Consider the following 27,564-nt stretch of genomic DNA (forward strand, 5'->3'; position numbering starts at 1 on the left):
TTTTATAACCATCATTTAAAAATAACTCTAGAGTCGGGGCGCCTGGGTGGCTCAGTGTGTTAAAGCCTCTGCCTTCGGCTCAGGTCATGATCTCAGGGTCCTGGGATCGAGCCCCACATCGGGCTCTCTGCTCAGCAGGGAGCCTGCTTCCCTTCCTCTCTCTGCCTGCCTCTCTGCCTACTTGTGATCTCTATCTGATAAATAAATAAAATCTTTAAAAAAAACAAAAAACGAAAAACTCTAGAGTAATTCAATGAGAAAATATCACTATTCTTTCTTCTGTAGACAGCTATTAAAATCTTGTGCCACTCTCTACTTTCCATACTATTCTTTTAATTCTTCAAAAACACGATACTCTCTTATCAGGAATTTTTTAAAAAGTTATTAATTAATTAATTTTTTAAAAAGATTTTATTTATTTATTTGACAGATAGAGATCACAAGTAGGCAGAGAGGCAGGCAGAGAGGCAGGCAGAGAGAGAGGGGGAAGCAGGCTCCCCGCCAAGCAGAGAGCCCGATGTGGGTCTCGATCCCAGGACCCTGAGATCATGACCTGAGCCGAAGGCAGAGGCTTTAACCCACTAAGCCACCCAGGCACCCCATTAATTAATTTATTTGAAAGAGAGCACAAGCATAAGCAGGCAGAGGGAGGAGAGGCAGACTCCCCACCGAGCAGGGAGCCTGAAATGAGGCTTGATCCCAGAGCCCTGAAATCATGACCTGAGCTGAAGGCAGATGCCTAACCAACGGAGCCACCCAGGTGCCCCTCTTATCAGGAATTACTAAGAATGGAAACCAGACAGAAGTAACATGACACCTCTTATGAGCAAAATAAATTTTATGGTTAAAAATATTGTTTAACCACAGGTTACTTAACAATTTCACATAAACAGTCTCATTAACCTGGAGATAGGACTGCTATGTGCTTTAAAAAAAAAAAAAAAAAAAGGAAAGGAAAAAAGAAAAAAGATTGCTTTTTTGCTCTTTTGGATCCTTTCATTTTAGTGTTCATAAGCCCCATCTCTACCATGTCTGATACCTACACCCCTGCCCCCTTCTGAAAAGACTTACCAGGTAAAATACAAAGCTCAGATAAGCCACACTGACCACAGCAGCTACCACATACAGTGCCACATGCCCTAGTTCCTGGACATAAACCAGGACAAAGTACATGTTGATGGAACAGACGATAAGGACCAATATCCCGCCTGCAATCCTCCAGCCTCTGTAAAAGAATCATCAGTCACTGGGGGAATAGTTTAACTCATTCACAAGCAGAAAAGGACACTGTCCTGTGGAGTAGACAGGACAGGACTAAGAGGCATCTCAAAATGCACTGAAAATTATTCTTATCATGTCCCAAGTAAAACACCAATAGGGAGAAAGAGGGGGGAAAAATACTACCAAATAATCCTTAATATTTAAGTCCCTAAAAATGCAACAAGTCTCAAGTACCTAGAGATGCAACAAATAATTTCAAATACCCCATACCCTTTCAAGAAGTACATAAAAGGTATTTGTTTATGCTTTTCTCATTAAGATCATTTAACATGGAATTAAGGTGCTTTACACTTCAGTGACTAAAGCTAAAGAATTAAAGCCCTAAGAGTGGAACTTTCTCATGCTAGAAACGATAAATGTGCTTGCCTTCTTTACTGCATTCATAGTCTCTGTTCTCTGAGCCAAAAACTAAGGGGCCGCTCTAGCATTCACCTCTCAAAACATGTGGTTCTCCCCACATGACTCATTTTCTCACTGGTCTATTCAATGAAGATATGCTTCCCCACATATTTTTGGGGAACTGAGAGAAGTACACTCACATTCCATTGGTAAAGTCATTCATTACTGGCCGCAAGCTTGTAAACGTGAGGATGGGTATCAGAGCAAAGGGAAGCTGGAAGAGAAAGAATGGAGATCAGATGGGGCTACTGGAGATCCTTGTATTACCCCCAAGAGCAACACTATTAGCACAACGGAAACACATAACCTGTCTCATCTACCTCATGAGAAATTACTCCTATCATCCCAAGCTGCTCATGCATTATGTTGAAACCTATGGAGTCGTCTGATCTGATGTCTTTATTCTGTTGATGGATACCGATTCTGATCCAGTGTCTTTATAAACATTCCTATCTGCCTTGCTTTTTTAACCTCAATCGGACCTAGCCATGTCCTATGTTATTTAATGTTTGCTTGGATAAAAAAACAGTAATTTTATACTCTATATATAATTAAACATTAATTCCCATTCAACAGGCTTTTACAAACCAAAACATTTCTAAAAGCTTTTCAGATACCAGGGATTCCATACATTTACCGAGACTGTGCCTCTTTCTTCCTCTAAATTTTCCCCAGGACCCAACACTACAGGCTTGGTACCTAACGGCAATATATAACACTGCCTGATTAAATAGGATGGGGCTTCCCCCAGCTCCCTCCTCACCTGTAAGCTCTGCAGAACATTCAAGAAGTCATTCATCCCTGTTAGATGCTCTACATCCTGGAAGATGGCAACAAGCAGAGTGGGGATGATGGCAATAGAGCGGGTCAGAATCACTCGGGCAAAGCGTGACCATTTTAGGTTCAAGAATCCCTGGAAGAAAACCCAGAAGCAGGATAAACGTCTAGAACAGGAAACAGAAAAAGGTTTGGGAGGTTCAGGAAGACCCTAGAAACATGGGATTAAGAAGACATCACAAAAGGGCAATCAATGTTTTCTTTCTCTACTCTATACCAGTCAAAACAGCACATACCTCCATGACAAACTGGCCAGAGTAAGTTCCTGTCATGGTGGAGCTCTGTCCTGCAGCCAGGATCCCAACAGCCCAGATGTAGAGTGCAGCTGGCCCAAAGTAACATCCCAGTACAACACCCTGGGGGAGGCAAGGGAGAAAGATGTTTTTGTCAATGATCTGCTTAGACAATGACCAAAACAAAATTGCTCTGGAGCAAGCGCTGTGCTGGGTGCTACTCCACAGAAGCCAGACTCAGGACCTGACCTCATTTTAGGGGCTTTCAACCCAAATTTTGCTGGATACTCCTTCATTCCTCTGCTTAAGTCTTTTCTCCAACTTTCTAAAGCCTTCATCCTCAATCTATATCTTAAATATGTTTAAAATTTAAAAAAAAAAAGAAAAAGAAAAAGAAAGAAGGTCTACACAACATTTCCCAAATTATATTACTTAACACACTATCCTGGAAGATAGTAACAGGAGTGAAGAGAAAGGTCACATACATTTGGGAAATACTACATAAATTATGCATTCTACTCTTGGGAGGTTCATAATGTAACTAGCATAAAAGGGACTGAGAGGTCCCAATAAAGAATACTTTACCAGGAGCACTTTCTTTAGTCTCCCCCCATTAACATCCTATAAAACACTATACTACCACCATAACTCTACAGTTCATCTTTTAGCTGATCCTCTATTCCCTCCCACATAATCCAAAAATGCTTGCCTGGCACCTAGACCTCTGAAGTAAATGACACTCCAGAGAAGACAGTTTCAGCTCTGAAGTGAACCCACAGAAAATTATCAGATACTATGCCAAGAATACTAATTCAGGAGCAGTGATTACAAATCTGAAAAGGCTTACCCCTTTGTAGATGTCCACCGCCAGTGTTGAGTTATCATCAGGAAAAAGGTGAGTGTGGGGACTGCTGTTATTTCTACAGACTGCAATCTGGAACACAAAGCAGTTCAGGAGCAACTTTTATTCTTGAGGCAAGGACCAGACCAGAAGAGCATTCCTACAGATCACAAACTACAGGTCACATGCAAGTCACCTAGGAGACATAGGCTGGAAGTTAAGACACTGGATACAGGTTGTAATGAGAGCAGGGACTGGCAGTAATGGCACTTATGGTCTTCTTCCATAATCCTTCTACACCCTCATGCTATCAAAAATATTTACTAAGTTAAGAGTGTGCATGGTGGGGCGCCTGGGTGGCTCAGTTGTTAAGTGTCTTCAGTTCAGGTCATGATCCCAGGGTCCTGGGATCGAGCCCCTCATCGGTCTCTATGCTTGGTGGGAAGCCTGCTTCTCCCTCTCCCACTTCCTCTGCTTGTGTTTCCTCTCTCGCTGTGTCTCTGTCAAATAAATAAAATCTTAAAAAAAAAAAAAAAAAAGAGTGTGCATGGTAATACATGAATGCTGGCTCGCTTTAAGTGATGGCAGGAGGAGAGGGCCCTTAAGAAATATGAGAGGACTCCTTAGTCATAGCAGAGCCAGGAGTCAGAGGTCCTATAGATAGGCCATCAGGAATCAAGACAATAGAGTATTCAAAATACAAAAGAGTATATCTTAGTCAGTTTCTGCATTCTGTTTGTTGACTCCTCCCTACCTGTACTCACCTCCAAATGCAGGACTGGCAAGCAGGCTGGCAGTTGATAAACAGGAAACAAAAGGGGATGATGACAAAGAGCCAAACAGACATGAAGGCACAAACACAACAGCGTGAGGCAGTCTTTATTCTGAGGCAAACTCCCTTCTGAGCCAATAGCTTAGAAACATGGGTCCAGGCCTGGCCTAACCCCAGACTCTAGACCCTGACTAGTGCCATGATGAGGGGGCAGCCCTGAGCCTGGAGATCTGTTTCCCCTGAGCTCCAAGTCCCTGTCACTCTTCCTGTCTTCCGGCCTTCACTACCCTCACATTCACTACCACTCATGACCCTGGCTTACTCACCACCTGGTCGTTGGTTTTTTCAAAAAATGCTTCAGCAAAGACTGAGACGACGAAGACGTTGATGATGAAGGAAACAAAGAGAGCAATGCAGGATTCAATGAAAAAGTACTTATTAGCTTCTCGAACTTCCTGCTTATTGGCTCGGTTTACCTGTCTGGACTAGAGAGATAAATGTCAAAGTCATTTTTTGATTAGTTAGAACAAGTTTCCTTGTACTGTTTCGTAAGTTTGGAGTTAGCTGAAAGATTTAGAGGGCAAACAACTGACCACAAGAAATGTGAGAAAACTTACTTACATCCTGGCTCAGTAAGTGAGTAAGGACCTCAAGACCCTCTGACAACACTGCACGCTCCTCAAACAGGAAATGATGACTATGTGCTACTGAGCTCTCAGTTACTGTGGCTAGAAGAACCACTGACATAAAAAAAACCACCTGATTTTCAGTCCTAACAACCTTAATTATAAAGATCTCTGAGATCTCCCAGCAAACTATTGTATAAGATGACTGATAAAACCTTGGTTGGGCTCTTTACTCCTGATCTCCTCAAGGTCACTCAGTCTCTTAGGATTTTTTTTTTTTTTTTAGTCTTTTGGGATTAAAAACAAGAGATTTGGTGCACTTTTGGACCTTTTATGAAGAATTTTAGTCCCAGTTTCTCTGTGGGGTCACTTATTTCTGGTCACCTTTGTGACAAAAACAGTCTGAGTGTGCGAAGTTTATAAACATCCAACCGTGGGAAAACCTTTCTCTCCTAGCTCTAATACTTTTCAACTAAGTGTGTGTTCCCTGCAACTAAAGGAAACATAAACTATCTGGACAACACAGATATAAGGGCCATACTCACCTTGACTAAGGCAGAATGCAGATACATGTTGTGTGGCATGATGACAGCTCCCACGATGCCCACAGCCTGCTCGATCTGTGGGGTGTGGCAGCCTGAACAGGATGGCAGGAACATGCCCTTGAGTACCTGGCTCTGGCTGGGTTTCACTGTAACATACTACATACCAACATAACTATTAGAATATGAGACCAGGGGAGTAACACAGTACTAGGAAACATTTAGCATCCATTGCTCCTTACAACACTTTCTTCAATAACCACCTAGAATAATGAGGAATATAGAACCATCAGAAAACCAAGCAGCGTGAGGGACTTGCTTCCAGAGGTCTGAGAATTCAGGCCTGGGATATCCAAATATTTCACATCATATTTTAGATATACAAAGTAGATGTGTAGAGAATGTCATTAATATTCTAAAGAATTAGATGGCTGCTAAGGGCCTCACTGACATTATTTTCACAACTGCTCCTATGAGACAGACCCAAGAATATGGTCAATTCTTGATTATCCATATTTATGCCTCTATTCACCTATGTTTATCTAAAAATCACTTATGTTTGGCGCGCCTGGGTGGCTCATTGGGTTAAAGCCTCTGCCTTCAGCTCAGGTCATGGTCCCAGGGTCCTGGGATCGAGGCCCGCATCGGGCTCTCGCTCAGTGGGGAGCCTGCTTCCTCTTCTCTCTCTGCCTGCCTCTCTGCCTACTTGTGATCTCTGTCTGTCAAATAAATAAATAAAATCTTTAAAAAAAAAAAATCACCTATGTTTGCCACTAATGTATGCTGAGACACATTCATAAATATTTCTCATACGTACTTTTCCCTGGTTCAGCCTTTCTCTTGGAAGCCTTAGAGTAATCTATTGCATAATCTACTCACAGATCAGATGTGCTTTTTAAAAAGATTTTATTTCTTTTAGAAATAGAGAGTGTGAGCAGGGAGAGGGGCAGTGGAAGAGAGAATCATATCCCTGAGATCATGACACGACCCAAAAAATCAAGTCAGATGCTTAACCAACTGAACCAGCCACCCAGGCATCCCAGATTAGATGTACTTTTAGAAGTTCAGCCAGGCCAATGAGCAAAAATGAGTTTATAACAATTGGACATAGAAAACTACTATCAGGGCGCCTGAGTGGCCTTCGGTTTAGGTCATGATGCCAGGGTCCTGGGATTGAGCCCCACATGGGGCTCCCTGCTGAGTGGGGAGCCTGTTTCTCTCTCTCCCGCTCCCCCTGCTTGTGCTGTCAAATAAATTAATAAAATCTTAAAAAAGAAAGAAAGCTGCCATTACTGCATATAATGGTACTGATTCTTAGGAGTATCCGGGTTGGGGAACAAACCAGGAAACACCCACTATATCCTGTATAGTTCATTAACTTGCAATACAGAGAAAGTTCAAGCTGCAGGTGGTATAAGCCAGGATAAGCAAAACCAGAACCCCTCCAAGTTAACAGCCAGGAACAATGCTGCAACTCCCTCCCTAACTCTCTCTAAGGCTGCTCTGTAATGGGGCTAGCCAACTTGGAACCAGGGAGTCTAGTCTAGAAAGTCCTACAAAATCTGGTCATTTTTGACCTAGGAGACCAGCAGGCCTTCCCAGAGACTAGTCTCTACAGATCATATTTCTTCAAAATTGGCCTAGGCCGAACTGGCTTTTTGTTAACACATGTGATAAAATTAAACCATCCTAGCATTATACAGTCTTAAAAGAAAAGGCAAAACAACCCCCTCTTTTTTGGTTATAAAAAGTAATGAATAGCCTGCAACACTTGCCTCATATCCAAATGTGAGGGCCATAATGGTGATAAGAAAGCCAAAAAATGCTTCTAGCTTCCGTAAGCCTAAAGGGGAAAATGCCATAGTGAGCTCACAGAAGGCAGACTTCTCCACCAGCCAGATGAAGGGAAGTAGCTCCTTTCACGGACCCCTCCATTCCCAGTCTCCTTACCATATTTGTCCAAAAAGAGAAATACAAAGGTATCTGCAATGGTGATGAGAACTCCACCCCACAGAGGAACCCTAGGTCAGAGACAAGAAATGGAGATTAATGGGAAGAAAGGAAACGTTGAAAACCACTTTCTTTCCAACAGCTCTCCAGATACACAACACTTGGAGAAGTAAGGACTCGTGGGAGAGGGGACAGTGGCAGGAGGTCAGGCCTTGGGTAGTTTAGGATCACAGCACCAAATGAACGAACTACATTCATTCAAACATTGTCTACTAAGTCAGACATTTAGGATGCAAAGCTGAAAAGTATGCGTCTTACCCCTCAAGGAGCTCACTGTCTAGTGGGACAAACTGATATACAAATACATAATTGTAACACACATGTCACACACTGTAGAACAGAGGGATGCATAACCCAACGTGAGAACACGAACATACAGAGCCTACAGCTGCTGGGAGAGAAGGTGGCTCCAGAAAGGTTCCACAGAAAAAATAATACTTGAATTGAATCTTGAAAACTGAAAATTAATTTGGTTTTTGTTTTTACATTTGCTTTGAAATCTAGCAAAATATTACTTTCTGGAGGAAAACCCCCTCACCTTCCTACAGACAGGAGATTGATGGCAATGGCTGAGCCAATAACTTCTTGCATATCTGAGCCAATGATAGCCAACTCCACCATCAGCCATAGGATAATTCGTGGGACCTAAATACCAAACAGCAGAAAGACATAGCTCTAATTAATCATTTTTAAGAACTTTCCCTATAGTTTGGAATTCACATTTGGCACTGACCCATCAACATTCCTCCATAAGGCTTCAGTCTAGAGATGAAGTACCAGAACTGGGCTACAGCTGGCCTGTCACTGCACTGTGCCCCCAGCTGCAGAAAGCAAGGGTGCTTCTATGTGGTGATGCCTACAAGCCAAGGTCAGGACAGCAGCTGATCCTAATTTTTTCTCTTACCTTCCACTCAATAGAGGAATGGAATTTCCGATCATTAATTTCCACTTAATTTCCTGCCTAAAAACAATCCAAAAGTTTTAGGGGGAAATGAGGATGCTAACCTGGTCAATATACTGTTCAGGAGAGAATAGAAAATGACCACAGAAGACAATTATCCTGACCATGGCTGAAGAGATAAAATAAAAACGAAGAGGCTGGGGTCAACCTTAATGTAATGATGATATATAAGCAAGTGAAAAAGGACAAATATGTAAAGGGACTCCAAGCAAACTGGTTGAAACAGAGTGGCATATAACAAAAAGGGAACCTAATCTGGTCAAACGATCCAGCTGAAAGACAAATTTAGTTAATACTGGCTCACAGAGGCCAAGAGAAAACAAACAAACAAAAAAAACCAAACCAAAACAAAACAAAACAAAGAAAACCCAACACAACAGCTTCAGGTATCTACGACACAAAAAATGGTCACAAAAAACAACTGTTAATATACGTGAATAGAAACTACAAGAAATTATAAAATTACTAAGGTTTTTTCTGAGAAGCATATAAGGGGGGAAAAAATCAGATAAGGATAGTTTTTCAGAGTCAGAAAAGGAGATTATACATTTAGGACAAACCAGAGGTAGATCATTATCTTATCTAAAGATGAAGCTAGGTTAACACTATCTTCCAGACATAGGGTCCATTCCTGCCTTAGGCAGCAGTAAGAAAAGGCCCAAAATGTCCAGAAAAGAGCTGTGGAAGACAGTGTAACTTCCAGGGTCAGAGTCAATTGAAAAATAATTCTTAACAAATCTAAAGATCCTGCCACATAGAGTTTATAGTAAAAGAGAATACCTTATTTTTCAAATTGATGACAAAGTCAAACAAAAAAGAAAATACGTGTATTAGGAATATGGATGTATGAATGAAAGTGCTTAAAGCACTCCCACCCCTCCATGGGCTCGGCACTACTAGATATCAGAAGGCAAAATGAATGGTAAATATTTACTCTAACTGAATTTTTCCAAGGAAGCTTTCTGGCAAAAAATGAATCTCAATTTAAATTCAAAAGAAGTATAGAACTATGGGGTTGGCAGCAAGAGAGGCTACAGAATTTCCCCTGGAACTGATCCGCAGGGCCCCTGACCACTAAGTCCTCCACTATTTCAGTATATACCATGAGGCCAGCACATTCTGTCAGACACCTAGGTTTTTCTGAGATGAGTGACAAATAGGACACTACATGGCTCACCTTGGGATACTGACGATGACACACTTCAGCAAGATGTAACCCCGTGACCACGCCCAGTCTGGCTGCAAGGCGCTGGAGCAGCAGCCCCACAACGGTGGCCAACAGAAGAACCCAGAGCAACTAGAGAAGAAAAAAATCCCATCATAACACTCTTATACAACTGGAGTGTTTTCATTTGGTTGTTTGGCAATGTGAATAAGAAATACATTCAGAAAGAGCCCAGCTCAAGAATCAAATGACCTGGAGATCTGTATCAGGTTCTGCACATAACCTGCTAGGTCATCTCACACCTTTCTGAGCCTTAATTTCTCCCTTGTTCAAGGCAAACTATGTGGACTGGATAAAAGAAAATAAATGTTAAAGCTAACTATGTACATAAAATAAATTTTAAAAACCAGATGGCAAAGTACTTTTCACCCAAGTGTCACTGCCAATGAAGTTGTATGTAACTGCCAAGGCTGATGATATCCAACAGGCAGAGAAGGGGGAAAGGATGTGAGGGTGGACTGCATGTGTTTAACAGGGGCAGAGAGAGGACTAGATGTTCACCTTAAATCCAGCCACTGCTCCAGACTGCAAATCAGATTCGATGTTTCCTGGATCCAAGTAGGCAATGCTCATAAGAAAGCCGGGTCCCGTGAAAGCCCAGAGTTTACGAAAGCTAAAACAAGAATACTATACAAGAGAGGAAGAGATCAAACTAATTATCACCTCCAAACTACTGATCTAATTTATCTGTTTTTTTTTTTTTTCACATATAAAGCAACAATATCATCTTCTGCATATTGGGTGTGCCCAACTTCAACTTCATCTTATCCACTTCTTACCAATAACCTGGCCACTTCTCTGTCCAAATAAGAGCCCTTCCCTTACCTGCTCTTTCCATCCACCAGCCTCTCATTCTAAAACCTGAGTATGAGTATCAGTACCCTTGTGCCCAACCACCACTGAAAAGGGACAAAAGCTACTGTAAAACACATGAAATTCATACTTTCTAGATCAAAAAATAATCACTAGTACAATGTGGCAACTGTTCTCAAGGTCCTCGTTTTCCTGAAAGTTACTGTAAACAGTTACTCTGATTACAAAAGTTGTCTTCAGAGACTGCTTGCCAAAATTAGATCTGAGGCCGTTGCTCTTGAGTTGTTCAGCAGACTTTCCACTCCTAAGTCTTCCCTAAATAACGTTTTCCTCCAAGGATTTGTCACTAACCTCTTCTTCAGGAATGGTGATCTTCTCATCAAAGTAGGTGGTAAAGGGCTCCTGTGAGTGCTCCTCGGACTGGGGGAGAGATGAGGTACTATAGGCAGGGTTGAGGGCACCAAGACTGGGAGAGTCCCCATGGTCTCCAGAAACATCATCTAAATTAACAGATTTAAGAAGAAATAAAAATGAACACTAACAACTTGTCCTTAGTAACTTTTTTTTAAAAGATCTTATTTATTCATTTGAGAGAGAGAGGGATTTTATTTATTCATATTTATTTATTTATTTGACCGAGAGAGACACAGCGAGAGAGGGAACACAAGAGGGGGAGTGGGAGAGGGAGAAGCAGGCTTCCCACCCAGCAGGGAGACCGATGTGGGGCTCCACCCCAGGACCTTGGGATCATGATCTGAGCTGAAGGCAAACACTTAACCATCTAAGCCACCCAGACGCCCCTCCTTAGTAACTTTTTTTTTTTTTTTAAAGATTTTATTTATTTATTTGAGAGAGAGCGATCACAAGTAGGCAGAGAGGCAGGCAGAGAGTGAGGAGGAAGCAGGCTCCCCGCCGAGCAGAGAGCCCGATTCAGGGCTCGATCCCAAGACCCTGAGATCATGACCCGAGCCGAAGGCAGAGGCTTTAACCCACTGAGCCACCCAGGGGCCCCCTCCTTAGTAACTTTTAAATTAAATCTTTTAAACACCTAAATGCACAAGACCAACCTGGCTCTACTCAATTTATTTCCAATATTTTATTTTCATCTATATTTTTAAATTTATTTATTTATTTATTTATTTGAGAGAGAGACAGAGTGAAAGAGCATGAGAGGGGAGGTCAGAGGGAGAAGCAGACTTCCCATGGAGCTGGGAGCCTGATGTGGGACTCGATCCCAGGACTCCGGGATCATGACCCGAACTGAAGGCAGTCGCCCAACCAACTGAGCCACCCAGGTGCCCTTCATCTATATTTTTAATATAGAATAATTACCATTCTTTATTAGGCACTACATTCACATGGATGGAAATTCAGGAAACTAAAAAAAGCTTATGGTAAAAAAAGCTCCCTCTCACCCCTCCTCCCAAGTCACTTTGCTCTGGGTCAGTTTTAACGCTCACCACACAATGGTTTTCCTACTTTCACACTTCTGCATTCCCAGTTGGCAACTTTTAGTATCATCTCATTTTCTTCTGAATACACTGATGCCTAGGGCTCAAAATATAACACTCCCTGTCTAGCCATCCCCGTAACCTAAAATCCTAACTTTCAGAAGAACAGAACTAGGTCCATCTAGTTACTACCCTACTCTGCCCCCACCCCCATCCATTATTTGGTAGGATTGAGCCAAAGAATGGTCCTCGGACATTATACCTCTGTCAGGCTTCTCAAAAAATGTGGAAGTTGAAAAATCCTGCCACAGTTAGGTTAAAATCTGAAGCTGCAGGGAAACCACCAAACAGGAACCCTTTGCCTCCTGACTCAGGCCTGCTGTGAAGAGCTTCGGGTCATGGAGTGTGGGCACCCTCGTGACAGGAGGGCTCATCTTAGACTGCTTATCAGCATTTCCAGGTCCTGCATTTTGCCGGTAATCTTAAATGCTGGTAAGGGGAGGGTCTGGGAGAAAAGGGCTAATCTGCCAGAAGGATACAAAGCCGAGTTTGGTAGCCATCAAATGGCTCTAATGTCAGGGTTTCCAAGAAATCCTTGTAACATCCAATTAGAAAAACAAAAGCTTCTTTCTATAGGGAACTGACCCACTTCCGTGAAATGGCCCTGAATTATGAGGAAATTTAAAGAAAAGGAATAAAAATTCTGAAGGGGAAATTCAGATTAGAAAGAAATAGAAAACTCCCTCTGATGGATTACACAGTTAAATGTGTTTGCTGGGTATTTTACTGTTCCTTAATGTAAATATCACAGTGCTGTGAAGAGCCAAAGCATTCTAAAGGTTTTTATGCCAGGCCTGTGATTAACACTTGCCCTTGGAAGCATTACTGCTACAGAAACCAAACTTGCAGCTAATCTTGGCTCATCTCAGAACTGGAAATAAGATAGGAGACAGATCTTCATGGTTATCATTTACAGCTTAAGTTACTGGATGGTGACTGGATTGGACCTGATTGGAGCAGGCCTCTATGATGATACTGTTAGCTAGGGAAGAGGAGTTAAGAACAATTTTTGTTGTGATGGATGACAAGAAGGAAAATATGGTCAATTTCTATTACTGATTTAAACGAAATTCCAAGTAAAACTCAGCCGATAACACAGCTATAAATTACCATCTGGCATCTTCTGTTCAGGACCCAACACCATGGTAGATGCCTGAGTGTCCGAGCTCTTAGAATAGGATTCTGGAAAGGAGAAAAGGGAGACAGGAATGAGCAAGAACAAAATAATAAGTTCAGAACCAGCATTTTGTTACTCTGTACAACTGACCCCATACTAGATGAAAAGAATAATTCTTCTTCTAAATTAGAGAACCTTGAAAATAATTACAGCTTTCAGAGCATTATTAAGAGATAGTTAATAAAAATTAAAGAGTCTTGGGGCGCCTGGGTGGCTCAGTGGGTTGGGGCCTCTGCCTTTGGCTCAGGTCATGATCTCAGGGTCCTGGGATCGAGCCCCACATCGGGCTCTCTGCTCAGCAGGGAGCCTGCTTCCTCCTACCCTCTGCCTGCATCTCTGCCTACTTGTGATCTCTCTCTGTCAAATAAATAAATAAAAATCTTTAAGTAAAAAAATAAAAAAAATTAAAGAGTCTTAATCACTTTTTGCTAGCAAGACTTTAAAACCAAACTGAAGCAAAAGGTATTTCAGGGAAGTAGGCAAATACCTTTTTTTAAAAATTTTTTTATTATTTTAATTTTTTTTTAATTTATTTATTTGTTAGAGAGAGACTGAGTGAGCACAGGCAGATAGAGTGGTAGGCAGAGGCAGAGGGAGAAGCAGGCTCCCCGCCAAGCAAGGAGCCCGATGTGGGACTCGATCCCAGGACGCTGGGATCATGACCTGAGCCAAAGGCAGCCGCTTAACCAACTGAGCCACCCAGGCGTCCCGGCAAATACTTTTTTTTTTTTTTAAGATTTTATTTATTTATTTGACAGACAGAGATCACAAGCAGGCAGAGAGGCAGGCCGAGAGAGAGGGGGAAGCAGGCTCTCCGCTGAGCAGAGAGCCTGATGTGGGGGGCTCGATCCCAGGACCCTGGGATCATGACCTGAGCTGAAGGCAGAGGCTTTAACCCACTGAGCCACCCAAGTGCCCCCAGGCAAATACTTTTTAATAAGCATCCACAAAGAGGCTGCTAAGCAATCCCCCAGTCTCTGCCTTTGCTTCCAGATTAACTCAAATATTTATTTAAAACCAGACTGATTTCTCCCAACGTTTACAAGTTTTTAAGTACAAAGATCTATGACTCTTTTTTTTTTATTATTCTTTTTGATCTAAGAAACAATTTAAGCTCACGATTCAATTTTCTGCAAAGCGGGGAGAAAAGCACCTCACCACCATACTGTCGTGGAGGGCCATTATTTGCCAGCCTCATATTTCCCTGAGGAGAGAGAGACTTCCCCTATAACGTTTCTCATTCCCTAACCCTTCAACAACCGAAAGAAGAAACTAATCACTATGGCTATCCCTTCCTGGGCACTCAGGGAAAGATGAGGCACCAGGAGGACTAGGCATAGTCTGCATGATGCCACCCAGCACTTCCCTCTATCGTGGATGAGTGGTTGTCCCAGAGGTCTATCACCCTGTTAGGTCAAGTTTAACTGGGGTGGGGGTGGGGGGATGGTCATAAGCCCATTTGGCCACAGATCTATGGAATATTCTCCAGTCAACCCCACCAATAAGGCTGATTTTTTTACATTTCAGTTTACTGATTAAGGAATCTACTTCTCAGTTGATTTCAAATTTACAAGGAGAGGGGCACCTGGCTGGCTCATAGGTTAAGCCTCCGCCTTCAGCTCAGGTCATGGTCTCAGGGTCCTGGGATCCAGCCCTGCATCGGGGTCTCTGCTCAGCAGAGAGCCTGCTTCCCCCTCTCTCTCAGCCTGCCTCCCTGCCTACTTGTGATCTTTCTCTCTCTGTTAAATAAATAAAATCTTTAAAAAAAATTTTAGGAGAAAGACGAGGTAATATTTATTGTTAGCCCCAACCCCCACTTAAATCCCAGTAAGAGTGATCCTACTGAAAAAGTTAAAAAGCCTCTCCTTAGTTATCTTTTACTGTAGAAAGTCTTTTCCTCTCTTGTCCCTTGTTCCTATCTGAACATTCTTCTACTTTCTTTTTTTTTCGATAATCTACCAATATATTCTGTATCTGTTTTAAAGAATTATCAGAGTGGTAGCATTCTAGGTTTCATCCATGTTCCCAGATATAAGACATACCATCACTTGCTAAGTTGGAAAACATAATCTTTCATCTCTAGAATCACCAATATCAAGTGTTTTGTTACAGTGGACAACTAGCCATGTCCCTCCTATCAGGTTTTAAGGCACCAGATAACTAAACACCAGTCAGTAGATGCCAGTAACACTGTCTACATTCAAACCCTCTTTAGCACCTCCTCTGAATGGGAGTTATGTATCTGACCACTGAGAACAGCAGGAGACACTTGGATTCCAATCACAGCTCAGCCCCTTGGCCCCATCCATAGCCCTTATACTTTTATTTTACATATACTTCTTTTTTTTTTTTTTTTTAAAGATTTTATTTATTGGGGCGCCTGGGTGGCTCAGTGGGTTAGGCCGCTGCCTTCGGCTCGGGTCATGATCTCAGGGTCCTGGGATCGAGTCCCATATCGGGCTCTCTGCTCAGCAGGAAGCCTGCTTCCCTCCCTCTCTCTCTTTGCCTGCCTCTCTGCTTACTTGTGATCTCTCTCTGTCAAATAAATAAATAAATCTTTAAAAAAAAAAAAAAAAGATTTTATTTATTTATTTGTCAGAGAGAGAGAGAGAGTGAGCACAGGCAGACAGAGTGGCAGAGGGAGAAGCAGGCTCCCTGCGGAGCAAGGAGCCCGATGTGGGACTCGATCCCAGGATGCTGGGATCATGACCTGAGCCGAAGGCAGCCGCTTAACCAACTGAGCCACCCAGGCGTCCCTTACATATACTTCTAAGAAGCCAGGTTATCAGGTTATCCTAACCCTTAATAAATTAGATATCACAAATCAGCTCTGGGACTTCATAACTCTTATAGGAAAAGGTCTTGGGCCACTTCATATGAGGCAAAGAGCCCTTCTTTATACTTTGATCAACTCTGAGAGCATTGTTATTAAAAATAATGTTATTAATATTTTATTATTATTAATTATATTCAGCATAACTCAAGTTTCTTCTAATGTGGCCCTACTCACCAAGAACTGATTACATTAGATTACTTTTGTAGTGATGATTGACATCCTGTTTAAGTCACAGAAGTGTTTAGTGCATCTGAGGAAATTTCCTTCCCAAAATAAGCTTTTAAGTTATATTTCAAAAACAAACAAATAAAGGTGATAGTTAGGGCCATCTGGATGGGTGAGTTGGTTAAGTTCTGCCTTCGGCTTGGGTCATGATCTCAGGGTCCTGGGATCGAGTTCTGCATCGGGCTCCCTGCTCAGTGGGGAGTCTGCTTTTCCCTCTGCCTCCCCCAACTTCTGCTCATGCTCTCACTCTCTCTCAAAAACATAACACCTTAAAAAAAAAGTGATAGTTAAATAAATTATTTTCTGCCTAAATAATTTTAGGCAGAAATATTTCATGATAAAATTTTAAACAACTGTTATTAGTATCCTAAGGGATTATTTATATATTAATTACATACACAGCTAATAAATACAAGAAGTCTGGTCTTCTCTCTGAAATCTCAGGAATGCATTATTCCAAGAAAGAAAAAACAATTGTAGATTCCAACTTTCTCATCAAAACTTTTAGCCAACAAACTACAAGCTCTATTGCTTCCACTGTCTACAGAATATAACTAGGGCAGGAAACAAAGTGGGTCAGTTAGACTTGGTGAGCTACACAGTATTTAATTTCCAGGAAAATTTAAGACCCTACAGAAGCAGTTAGTACTAAAACAGTTTTGCTCTCTAGGACCATACCACCAGGTTGTTTTAGTCATTTAACTACATTAATGCAAAGATCAAGATGAAATACAAGCAACCAGAATCAATCCAGCCATACTTTAATAATTATGATTAAGATAGCTTTATATTCTAGCTCACCCTCAACCATAAAGTGTCACCTTCTTCCGAATCCAGTAAGTTTCCTCCTGTCAAACAGCAATCAACAACAGAAAAAAATGGCACTCCTGGTTAAATGTAATATAAGTATTTTATCCCATTCCTTACCAAAAGTTGTTAAGAATGGGGGTGCCTCAGTAGCTCAGTCAGTTAAGTGTCCTACTCTTGACTTCAGCTCAGATCACATCTCAGGGTTGTAAGACGGAGCCCCACATCACCCAGTGCGAAGCCTGCTTAAGATTCTCCCTTCCCCTCTACCCTTCCTCCCTCTCCCCCTCCAAAAAATGTTAAAAGAATGATTTACAAGTGGGGTAAGTCAATAAAGCATGTGACTCTTGATATCAGGGTCATGAGTTCAAGTTCAAGTCCCACGCTGGGTGTAGAGATTACTTAAAAAAAAAAAAAAAAACGTTTTACAAGATAAAAAGGCTAATAAAATTACACTTTCTGTCTAAAATGCCAAAAGTGCACATACCCTTTGACCCAGCAATTCTATTTCTAACAATGGATCTTAAAGAAATACTCACACAAGGAAAGTATATGCAAGGAAATTTCCTGTAACATTGTTTGTAGTATCAAAAGACTAGAAACAACCTAGATTAGTCGAGGACTGGTTAAATAAACTATGTACATATAAAGGATGGAAAGCCATGCAGCTATTATAATAACGCAAATCTAAATGTACTGACAGGTAACAATCTCCAAGACATGTTTTCAAGTAAAAAACCCAATGTATAGAATTGTATACAATCATTTATGTCAAGAAGAAAAAGAGGGGCCCCTGGGTGGCTCAGTGGGTTAAAGCCTCCACCCTTAGCTCAGGTCATGATCCCAGAGTCCTGGGATTGAGCCCTGCATTGGGCTCTCTGCTCAGCAGGGAGCCTGCTTCCCACCCCACCACCCCCCCACCCCGCCACCGCCTGCCTCTCTGCCTACTTGTGATCTCTGTCAAATAAATAAATAAAATCTTAAAAAAAAAAAAAGAAGAAGAAGAAGAAAAGAAGAGAGAGAATACACACATGTACATGTATGGACTACCCCCCAGGGACATGCCAAAAAACAGGTAATGCTGTCCCCAAAGAGAAGGAGAGGGCGAGCACAAATGAGGTCAAGTGAAGGAAGGACGTCTCATTGAATATACACTATATACCATTTTGCACTTAAAAAACTTTGTCATGTACTTGTGTTATCTATTTTTTAAAAATATAAAGTTCATATGGATTCACTCAGCTTCTGAACGAACACTTTCAGGATGTATAGCTGAACTCTGACAAAACTTCTGTAGTAGATTAATCAGAGATCTATACCTATCCAGCTGGCAGGCATACACTGTCTAAAACTTAACTTACTACTACTTTGTCTTAGTGTCCAAAGAGCCACGCTCTAAAATTACGAACTAGGAGTTACATGTGAATGTAACTCAATGTAATGTAATCAAGAAAGCGTTTCCTGACTCCTTAATCTGGGTATCCCCCAAACACAAACTAGCTATAATCGATTCTGAACATCTAATTAACATGAATTCATGTGCTCTCTTACCACTCACAAGAACTCTAGAAAAACAATTTTTTTAAGAACAATTTGGATAGGGGCATCTGGGTGGCTCAGCTGGTTGGGCGTCTGCCTTAGGCTCAGGTCATGATGCCAGGGTCCTGGGACAGAGCCCCATGTTGGGCTCCCTGCTCAGCGGGGAGCCTGTTTCTCCCTCTCCCTCTGCCCCTCCCCCACTTGTGCTCTTTCACTCTTGCTCTCTCTCAAATAAATTAAAAAAAAAAAAAAAAAGAACAATTGAGATAGCCCAAATCTGTTTTAAAAACTGCCCCTAAGAAAGTCTGAAATACTGAATACTAAAAAACATGTAACTTAAATTGTTTTCCCCCTATAGTTAAAAAAAATTTTTGAATCTGAAATACTTCTTGTAAAATTCTCCTATGGACAACAAAGTCCTCAAAATTATTTCACTGATTTCAGAGCTGTGTCCAACATTGCAAAGGTCTCCCTAAAATTAATTATAAGGTTTAAAGAGGAATGTCTTTGAACAGTCCTCTAATTCATCCCCTATTTTTACCTCCCCTCCCCTATATGAATAAAATCAAAGACAGCATTAAAGTAGGAAAAGAACTCTCATAGAGGGAACCAGAAGTGTCTGCATGGTAGTGACTACTTCAATAAATGTGAACAGGAATTTTTAAGTTGACTGGCAAAATTCACAGCAAGGTAGTCAGGAATCACTCTTGCAAAACAGGGAAGGACCAAACACTTCCACCCCAATTTAGACCAGTGGGCGCTGCCCCAAAACCTCCATGAAAGCACATGTAAGGAGCTAAGTCCTTAAACACTGAACAAAAATTGTTCTCTGGGGGAAAAAAATAGAGATTATAATAAATAAAATAAAATAAAAGTTGACTGTCAAAGCCACCTCTTCTCTCTCTTGATGCTTCCCTTAGACAATTTTTCAGTGCCAGCAACCTGCTGGTTACACAGTCAAAACTGCCAGATGCAAGAGATCTAGGCTTTAGAAAGTGATACCTGAGTTGTTTATTTGAGAGTAACAAGGAGTTGTCATAAAATGAAAAATTCCATTTGTCTTGAAGAAAATGTAAACATTTCCAGATCCTTCTAAAATTCTTTTCCCTTAAAGTCTCCTTTATGGCTAAAGTACTTGATATTTCTATTAACCACTATTATTAATCTAACACCTATGTCATATAAGACGTTCTTCATGAAAGTAAGCCCCTGTCCTGGATGACTGGGAGTCAACAAAACTCTGAAATATTCAAGTGGTTTGAAGAGAGCTAATTGTTTCCTGAATATTATGTGTTTTGTTGTTGTTGTTTATTTTATTTATCCACTTGAGAGAGAGAGAGTGAGCATGAGCATAAGAGGGGAGAAGGTCAGAGGGAGAAGCAGACTCCCCTGATGCAGGACTCGATCCTGGGACTCTGGGATCATGATCTGCACCAAAGGCAGTTGCTTAACCAACTGAGCCACCCAGGCACCCTAAACTCTATGTATTTTAATAAGGAAGATTACTAGCCACTTCTTTATTTTAATAGAAGATTATTGTTTTCTTTGTTTTTCATTCTATGTCAACAAATAAGTTCCATTTTCTGAGTCATTCCATTGAGGATATGCACCTTATTAGTTCCAAAACTCAATTTGCCCTCACTGGGAATGAGGGGGAAAGAAACAGCTGAGAATAGCCATGTGAACCAATTTCCAGTAATGGAACTGAAACAGTAATCAAAACTCCCAACAAACAAAAGTCCAGGACCAGATGGCTTCACAGATGTATTCTACCAAACATCTAAAGAACAGTTAATACCTATTCTTCTCAAACTATTCTAAAAAATAGAAGAGAAAGGAAAACTTCTAACTTCATTCTGCAAGGTCAGCATAACCCTATGATACCAAAGACACTACAAAACAAAACACTTCAGGGGCACCTGGGCTCAGTCAGTTAAGCATCCAATTCTTGATTTTGGCTCAGGTCAAGATCTCAGGGTCATGAGATCAAGCACCTCGCTGTGCTCAGCAGGCAGTCTGCTTGAAATTCTCACTGTCTCCCTCTCCCTCTGCCCCTACCCCACCATCAAGTAAATAAATCTTAAATAAAAACAAAACAAAAAACTACAGGCCAACATCCCTGATGAATATAGATGCAAAAACCCTCAACAAAATATCAGCAAACCAAATTCAACAATACATTAATAGGATTATTCATCACGATCAAGTGGGATTTATTTCAGGGATATAAAGGTGGTTTGATATCTGCAAATTGGATATCTGAAAATCAATGTGCTGTACCATATTAACAAAAAGAAGGATAAAACCATACAATCATCTCAGCAGATGCAGAAAAAGCATTTGACAAAATATGACATCTGTTCATCGTAAAAACTCAACAAAGTGGGTATAGAATGAACATACCTCAAAATATAATAAAGGCCATTTATGACAAATCCACAGCTAATATCATACTCAATAGTGAAAAGCTGAAAGCCTTTCCCCTAAGATCAGGAACAAGACAAGGATGCCCACTATCACCACTTTTATTCAACACAGTACTGGAAGTCCTAGCTGCAACAATCAGACAAGAAATAAAGGCATTCAGATTGGTAAATAAGTAAACCTGGCACTATCTGCAGATGACAGGATATTACATACATAAAATCCTAAAGACCCCAGCAAAAAACTATTATAGGGGTGCCTGGGTGGCTCAGTGGGTTAAGCCTCTACCTTCAAGCTCAGGTCATGATCTCAGAGTCCTGGGATTGAGCCCCACATCGGGCTCTCTGCCTGCTTCCCTCTCTCCCTCTGTCTGCCTCTCTGCCTACTTGTGATCTCTCTCTCTGTCAAAAGAAAACAAAACAAAACCCAAAAAAAACCCCTATTACAAGTAAGAAATGAATTCAGTAGAGTCAAAGGATACAATATTAATATACAGAAATCTCTTGTGTTTCTATACACTAATAATGAAGTAACAAAAAGGGAAATTAAGAAAACAATCCCACTTAAAATTGCACCAAAAAGAATAAAATACCTAGGGATAAATTTAAGCAATGAGGTTAAAGACCTGTACTCTGAAAACTACAACACACTGATAAACTGAAGATGACACAAAGTGGAAAGATTCACCAATGTTCACGGATTGGAAGAATAAATATCGTTAAAATATCCATACTACTCAAAGCAGTCTACAGATTCAATGAAATCCCTAACTGAACCCTTTGAATCTGTATTTTTGTATCCTTTGGATAAATACCTAGTAGTGCAATTGCTGGATCATAAGGCAGTTCTATTTTTAACTTTTTGAAAAAACTCCATAGTGTTTTCCAGAGTGGCCACGCCAGTTTGCATTCCCACCAACACTGTAAGAGGGTTCCTCTTTCTCTACATCCTCACCAATACCTGTTTCCTGCATTAATTTTAGCCATTCTGACTGTGTGAGGTGATATCTCCTTGTAGTTTTGATTTGTATTTCCCTGATGATGGTATTGGCACAAAAACAGACACACAGTTCAGTGGAACAGAACAGAAAATCCAGGGGTGCCTGGGTGGCTCAGTGGGTTAAGCTTCTGCCTTTGGCTCAGGTCATGATCCCAGGGTGCTAGGATCGAGCCCGGCATCGGGCTCTCTGCTCAGCGGGAAGCCTGCTTCCCCTTCTCTCTCTGCCTGCTGCTCTGCCTACTTGTGATCTCTCTGTCAAATAAATAAATAAAATCTTAAAAAAAAAAAAAAAAGAACAGAAAATCCAGAAATGAACCCACAACTATATGGTCAATTCATCTTCAACAAAGCAGGAAAGAACATCCAATGGAAAAAAGACCGTCTCTTCAACAAATAGCATTGGGAAAACTGGACAGTCAACATGCAAAAGAATGAAACTGGACCACTTTCTTACACTATACACAAAAATAAACTCAAAATGATTTAAAAACCTAAATGTGAGATCTGAAACCATAAACCTCCTAAAAGAAAATATAGGAAATAATCTCTTGGACAACCAGCCTTACCAACATAGTTACGGATATAACGCAGGCAAGGGAAGCAAAAGCAAAATAAACTAGAGATCTATATATAGATATATACAGATCCCCATATATATATATATATATACACACACACACACACACACACACACACACACACACATATGTATATATGGTTACAAGGAGATATATATATATATATACACACACACACACACACCCCAAAATAAAAAGCTTTTGTACAGCAAAGGAAAAGTCAACAAAACAAAAAGGCAACCTACAGAAAGGGATAAGATATTTACAAATGATATATCTGATAAGGGGTTAATATCCAAAATATATAAAGGACTTCTAAAACTGAAGACAAAAATAATCTGATTAAAATTGGACAGAGAACCTGAATAGACATTTTTCCCAAATAAGTACAGATGACCAACAGACACGTGAAAAGATGCTCAATATCACTAAACATCAGTGAAATGCAAATCAAAGCCACGAGGTATCCCCTTGTATCAGTGAAAATGACAAGTATCAAAGACAAGAAATAACTGTTTATGATGATGTGGAGAAAAGAGAACCCTTGTGCACTGTTGGTGGAAACATGAACTGGTATAACCACTGTAGAAAACAATATGGTGATTCCTCAAAAAATTAAAAATAGAGGGGCACCTGGGTGGCTCAGTAGGTTAAGCCTCTGCCTTCAGCTCAGGTCATGATCCTGGGGTCCTGGGACTGAACCCCTTCTCTGTTCAGCAGGGAGCCTGCTTCCCCCTCTCTCTCTGCCTGCCTCTCTGCCTACTTGTGTTCTCTCTCTCTGTCAAATAAATAAATAAAATCTTAAAAAAATTTTTTTAAAAAATAGAAATACCATATGATCTACTATTTCCACTACTGGGCATTTACCCAAAGAAAACAAAAACACTAATTCAAAAAGATATATGCAATCCTAGGTTTACTGCAGAATTATTTACAACAGCCAAGATATGGAAGCAACCCAAGTGTGTATAGGTAGATGAAAGGATAATGAAAAAGTGATAAATACACACACACACACACACACACACAAGACACACACACACTAGACTATTACTTAGCCGTAAAAAAGAATGACATCTTGCCATTTGTGACAACCCAAATGGACCTAGAGGGTATTATGCCAAGAGAAACAAGTCAGACAGGGAAAGACAAATACCATATGATTTCACTTATATGTGGAATCTAAAAAGCAAAACAAACAATGAACAAATTCTTAAATACAGACAACAAACTGATGGTTATGAGAGTGGAGGTGGGAGGGAACATGGGCAAAATAGGTGAAAAGGGATTAAGAGGTGCAAACTTCCAGTTATAAAACAAGTCATGGAGATGAAAAGTACAGCATAGGGGCGCCTGGGTGGCTCAGTGGGTTAAGCCTCTGCCTTCGGCTCAGGTCATGGTCTCAGGGTCCTGGGATCGAGCCCCGCATCAGGCTCTCTGCTCGGCGGGGAGCCTGCTTCCCCCTCTCCCTCTGCCTGCCTCTCTGCCTACTTGTAATCTCTCTCTCTGAAATAAATAAATAAAATCTTTAAAAAAAAAAAAAAAGAGAAAAGCACACATAGGGAATATAGTCAATAATATTGTAATAACATTATATGGTGACAAATGGTAACTCCATTTACCAGCTCTAAGTATCCTATAATGTATAAAATTGTCAAATCACTGTTGTACACCTGACACTAAGGTAACACTGTATGTCAATTATAATAATTAATTTTTTAAAAAGCCATGTGAATTTCTAAATTATTCTTGAGGATAGAAAATTTAGAATTTTTAAAATTTAGGTGTAAGTGTATCCTACTTTTCTCTTATGCAAATGAATTTGACAATAAATGGTAAAATGAAGAAAAGATAGGCTGAGGACTGATTACACCTACTTCTGTGAAGGAACAAAGTGAAAAGTCCCCGTGGTGTCAGTTTAAGAAAAAGGTCTCAAAATTCTAATCCTCACTACCTAAGTAGAGAATGTCTTCATATTAGAATGTTTTCAGCCAAAAGCCACAGGAACACACCCAGTTCATAAAGTACAAACAGTACTCTTATTGTATCATGTGCTTAATACGCACCAGGGTTTCTGTATGTGTGTGTCTTTCTCACTCTGACACAGTGGCCATTAAGATACCAGCTTAGGTTGTTCTTTGTCTTACTGGCTTTGTATACCGAGTAATAATATCAAAATTGAGAGAATCTCAATCTACTAGAGACTACAATTTCAAATCAACATCAAGTCTATGGTTTCTCACCTGAGCTGGACGTCTGTGAATCTATGTTTTAAAGTTGAAAGAAAAACCTGACATTGAGAACATCTAACGATAAAAAAGAAGAAAAAGAAAATGTTAAGCAGCAAAGAGGGAGAGAGTCAGATATGGGGAGAAAGAGGACAGTTGATAACAAAACTGGCTGGCTGGCTGTCAAAGATGATAACAGCTGGGAGAAGTGTGGCCAGACTTCAAGAAGTACTGATCGCTTAGACAAAAATATCACTCATCCACCAGAGACTTCAGAATTAGAAGGGCCTGATACCTAAAAAAACAGAACTTTCCCTGACCGTTGCTGAGGTTTAACTAGCTTTCATACCTCTTTGATGGCTCATACGTCAGGCTCACTGAAGTCTTCCTTCTATATAGCTTGGTCTTTGTTCCTCTCAGTTCTCAGAGAGAGTTTCTTCTGATTTCCCCCTAACCAGAGGTACATAGCAGTGTGTTTCCCTTTGGGGGAACCAACCTGGCCTCCCGGCCTCACACATGGATCCTAGAACACAACTCTAAGCTCTGTGAACAATTTCAAAGACCCTTTTATATTGAAGTAAGACAGTCTATTAAACAAATTTATACCCACTCATGCCTCAGAAAAAATATTTTGCCCTCACATTTGCTTAATTTTTCTCGCAAATGTGAAGAATGACTATTTTTGAACTACTGAACTCATTTATTCCAATGACGCATATTGGTCCCTTGGATGTAACCTGGCCTTAACAATTTGAGTACGTATTTTCCTTGACATGCCTTTTCTTAAAGCAAATAAAAATTATATGCACAGACAGACAACATTTACTACAAGATTCTCTGGCTGCACATATGCCTCCTCCTGCTCTCTGGAGCCTGTTAAATTTTTAATAATTCACTGTAGCCTTCTCCTTTCATTACCTAGGAGTTTTAACAGACACTTGATCATGAGTGACAAATGGGACCAAACCTAACAAAAACAACCCATATAAGACGACCTACTAGCAATAAGCACAAAGAAACGACTGAGAACCCTAACTTCCCAATTTAAGTTTTTACTGGAAACTGGTCCTTACATTAAAAAATGTAAATTACTTCAGCCTTAAATTAAAAGTGGAAGAGTAATTACATAATAAATACATTTTTATCATTCCCAGCCAAATGTTTTATATTCCATTCTGATGTTATTATACTTCATAACACAAACAATATTGCATTCTATCCACGATATTCCTGATGATACCTGAAGGGCTCTTCTTTGTGTCTTCATGGGCCAATAAATGTTAATTGCTCATTATATGTTTGTTAAATTATCAAAAGAATAAATGGCATCTGATGAGTGAGATGACAAGGGTCGAGGTCTTTCAAATTCTTATATTCTGCATATTCAAATGCTCCCTACCTTCTTTTCCAAAATATTTTATTCAAACCAGAGAGACTCAGATGACAAAAATGACAACAATACTAGGGGAAAAATGCTTCCCTTTTTGCCTCAAACACTCAACTCTTTGAAGATGTCACACCCCTTCCTCTTTATCCAGGCACAAGTAAAGAGGTTCCAAAAAAACACTGTTCTCTACTCTCAACAAGCCAACATTAGAATTTCAACCCTACAGCACTACTAAACTGTCCCATTCTAGAGCTAAGTTAAGTGAACTTATAGCATCCCTACTTCACCCAAATCGGGCCAGCATACTGCTACAGTCAGCGATGCTCTTTTTCATAAATACAGAATTTCTCATTTTGCGATTATGCTATGTGTATAAACAGCAGCTTTCACAGAAGGAAAGAATCAGAAGACAGTACAGTCTTCCACTAGTGCCTTCCAGATAACACCAAGAAAACTTGGAACTTTAAGCTCATATCTGTCAGCAGATATTTGTATTTGTGTACATGAAGAGACGACAAGAAATAAAGAGGTCTTTGACTCCACAGCACCCACCCAAAAGATGCTATTTTATGGATACCAATCTCTAACCTCTAACCTTACTTCCCTGAGTCAAAACTGAAGTAAAGCTGCTTAGTAGCTGCTGTATAGAGTAATCCAAGAAACCACTGCTGATATCCTAACACTAAAGATTAGATTCAAACCAAGCTTCCCCATTCATTAACAAGAAATGCGGCCAGGCTGCCCAGAAATTCCCCTCCCGAGTCCCACAGCCATCCCGGAAACATGAGAAACCAAGTATGCTGCAATCCAGGCCTTTCTGGTATTGGATCCAAAATAAACTGTGCCTAGCCTAAGACTGTAAATGAAATATTTTCCAGTAAAAAACTAAACAGCCAAAGAAGTTCTGAGGTTTCATTTACCCAACACAGCTATCACAGACATTCCTAGTACAGCGATAGTTTCCAACCTTATTTAATGATTAAAAATAAACACCCAGTAAAAAGCCTCTAATCATATGAAATTATACTATACCTTCAGGTCAGCATTACTGCCGTGGATGGGAAACGAGGGCCTAAGGGTTCTTTCAGGATAGGCTCAGGATTCTGAGCAAAGATTAAGTAAGTAGTAATGTCAGAATTCTTTAGTTTGGAATCTTTAGGGGAAGGAAGGCACAGATAATAAAAACTCCTACATGCCAAGAACTGTTCTAAGCACCTTATGTGTATTTTTACTTTACACTCACCAACAACCCTGTAAGACTGATATTATCAATCCCCATTTTAAGTACCTGGAAACAAAAGAATCAAGAGGCT

At 40.5% G+C, this 27,564-nt stretch overlaps 1 protein-coding gene across 2 annotated transcripts in view; it reads right to left on the minus strand.

The window, feature by feature from the left end:
• The window catches only part of SLC11A2 (solute carrier family 11 member 2), a 37,320-nt gene that overhangs the window by 8,574 nt on the left and 1,182 nt on the right, over positions 1 to 27,564 (minus strand). For both annotated transcript variants that reach the window (XM_080811195.1, XM_080811196.1), the window contains exons 2-15: positions 13,162 to 13,233; positions 10,892 to 11,040; positions 10,229 to 10,354; positions 9,680 to 9,799; positions 8,080 to 8,186; positions 7,482 to 7,552; positions 7,307 to 7,374; positions 5,535 to 5,690; positions 4,690 to 4,848; positions 3,598 to 3,684; positions 2,754 to 2,873; positions 2,444 to 2,593; positions 1,821 to 1,894; positions 1,072 to 1,225 (exon numbers count right to left, since the gene is read on the minus strand). In XM_080811195.1, coding sequence (XP_080667321.1) covers positions 1,072 to 1,225; positions 1,821 to 1,894; positions 2,444 to 2,593; positions 2,754 to 2,873; positions 3,598 to 3,684; positions 4,690 to 4,848; positions 5,535 to 5,690; positions 7,307 to 7,374; positions 7,482 to 7,552; positions 8,080 to 8,186; positions 9,680 to 9,799; positions 10,229 to 10,354; positions 10,892 to 11,040; positions 13,162 to 13,195 — 1,575 coding nt within the window. In that variant the 5' untranslated portion in view covers positions 13,196 to 13,233. The remainder of the gene's footprint in view (positions 1 to 1,071; positions 1,226 to 1,820; positions 1,895 to 2,443; positions 2,594 to 2,753; positions 2,874 to 3,597; positions 3,685 to 4,689; positions 4,849 to 5,534; positions 5,691 to 7,306; positions 7,375 to 7,481; positions 7,553 to 8,079; positions 8,187 to 9,679; positions 9,800 to 10,228; positions 10,355 to 10,891; positions 11,041 to 13,161; positions 13,234 to 27,564) is intronic.

Source organism: Martes martes (assembly GCF_963455335.1).
Source record: "Martes martes genome assembly, chromosome: 8".
NCBI classification, from domain to species: domain Eukaryota; kingdom Metazoa; phylum Chordata; class Mammalia; order Carnivora; family Mustelidae; genus Martes; species Martes martes.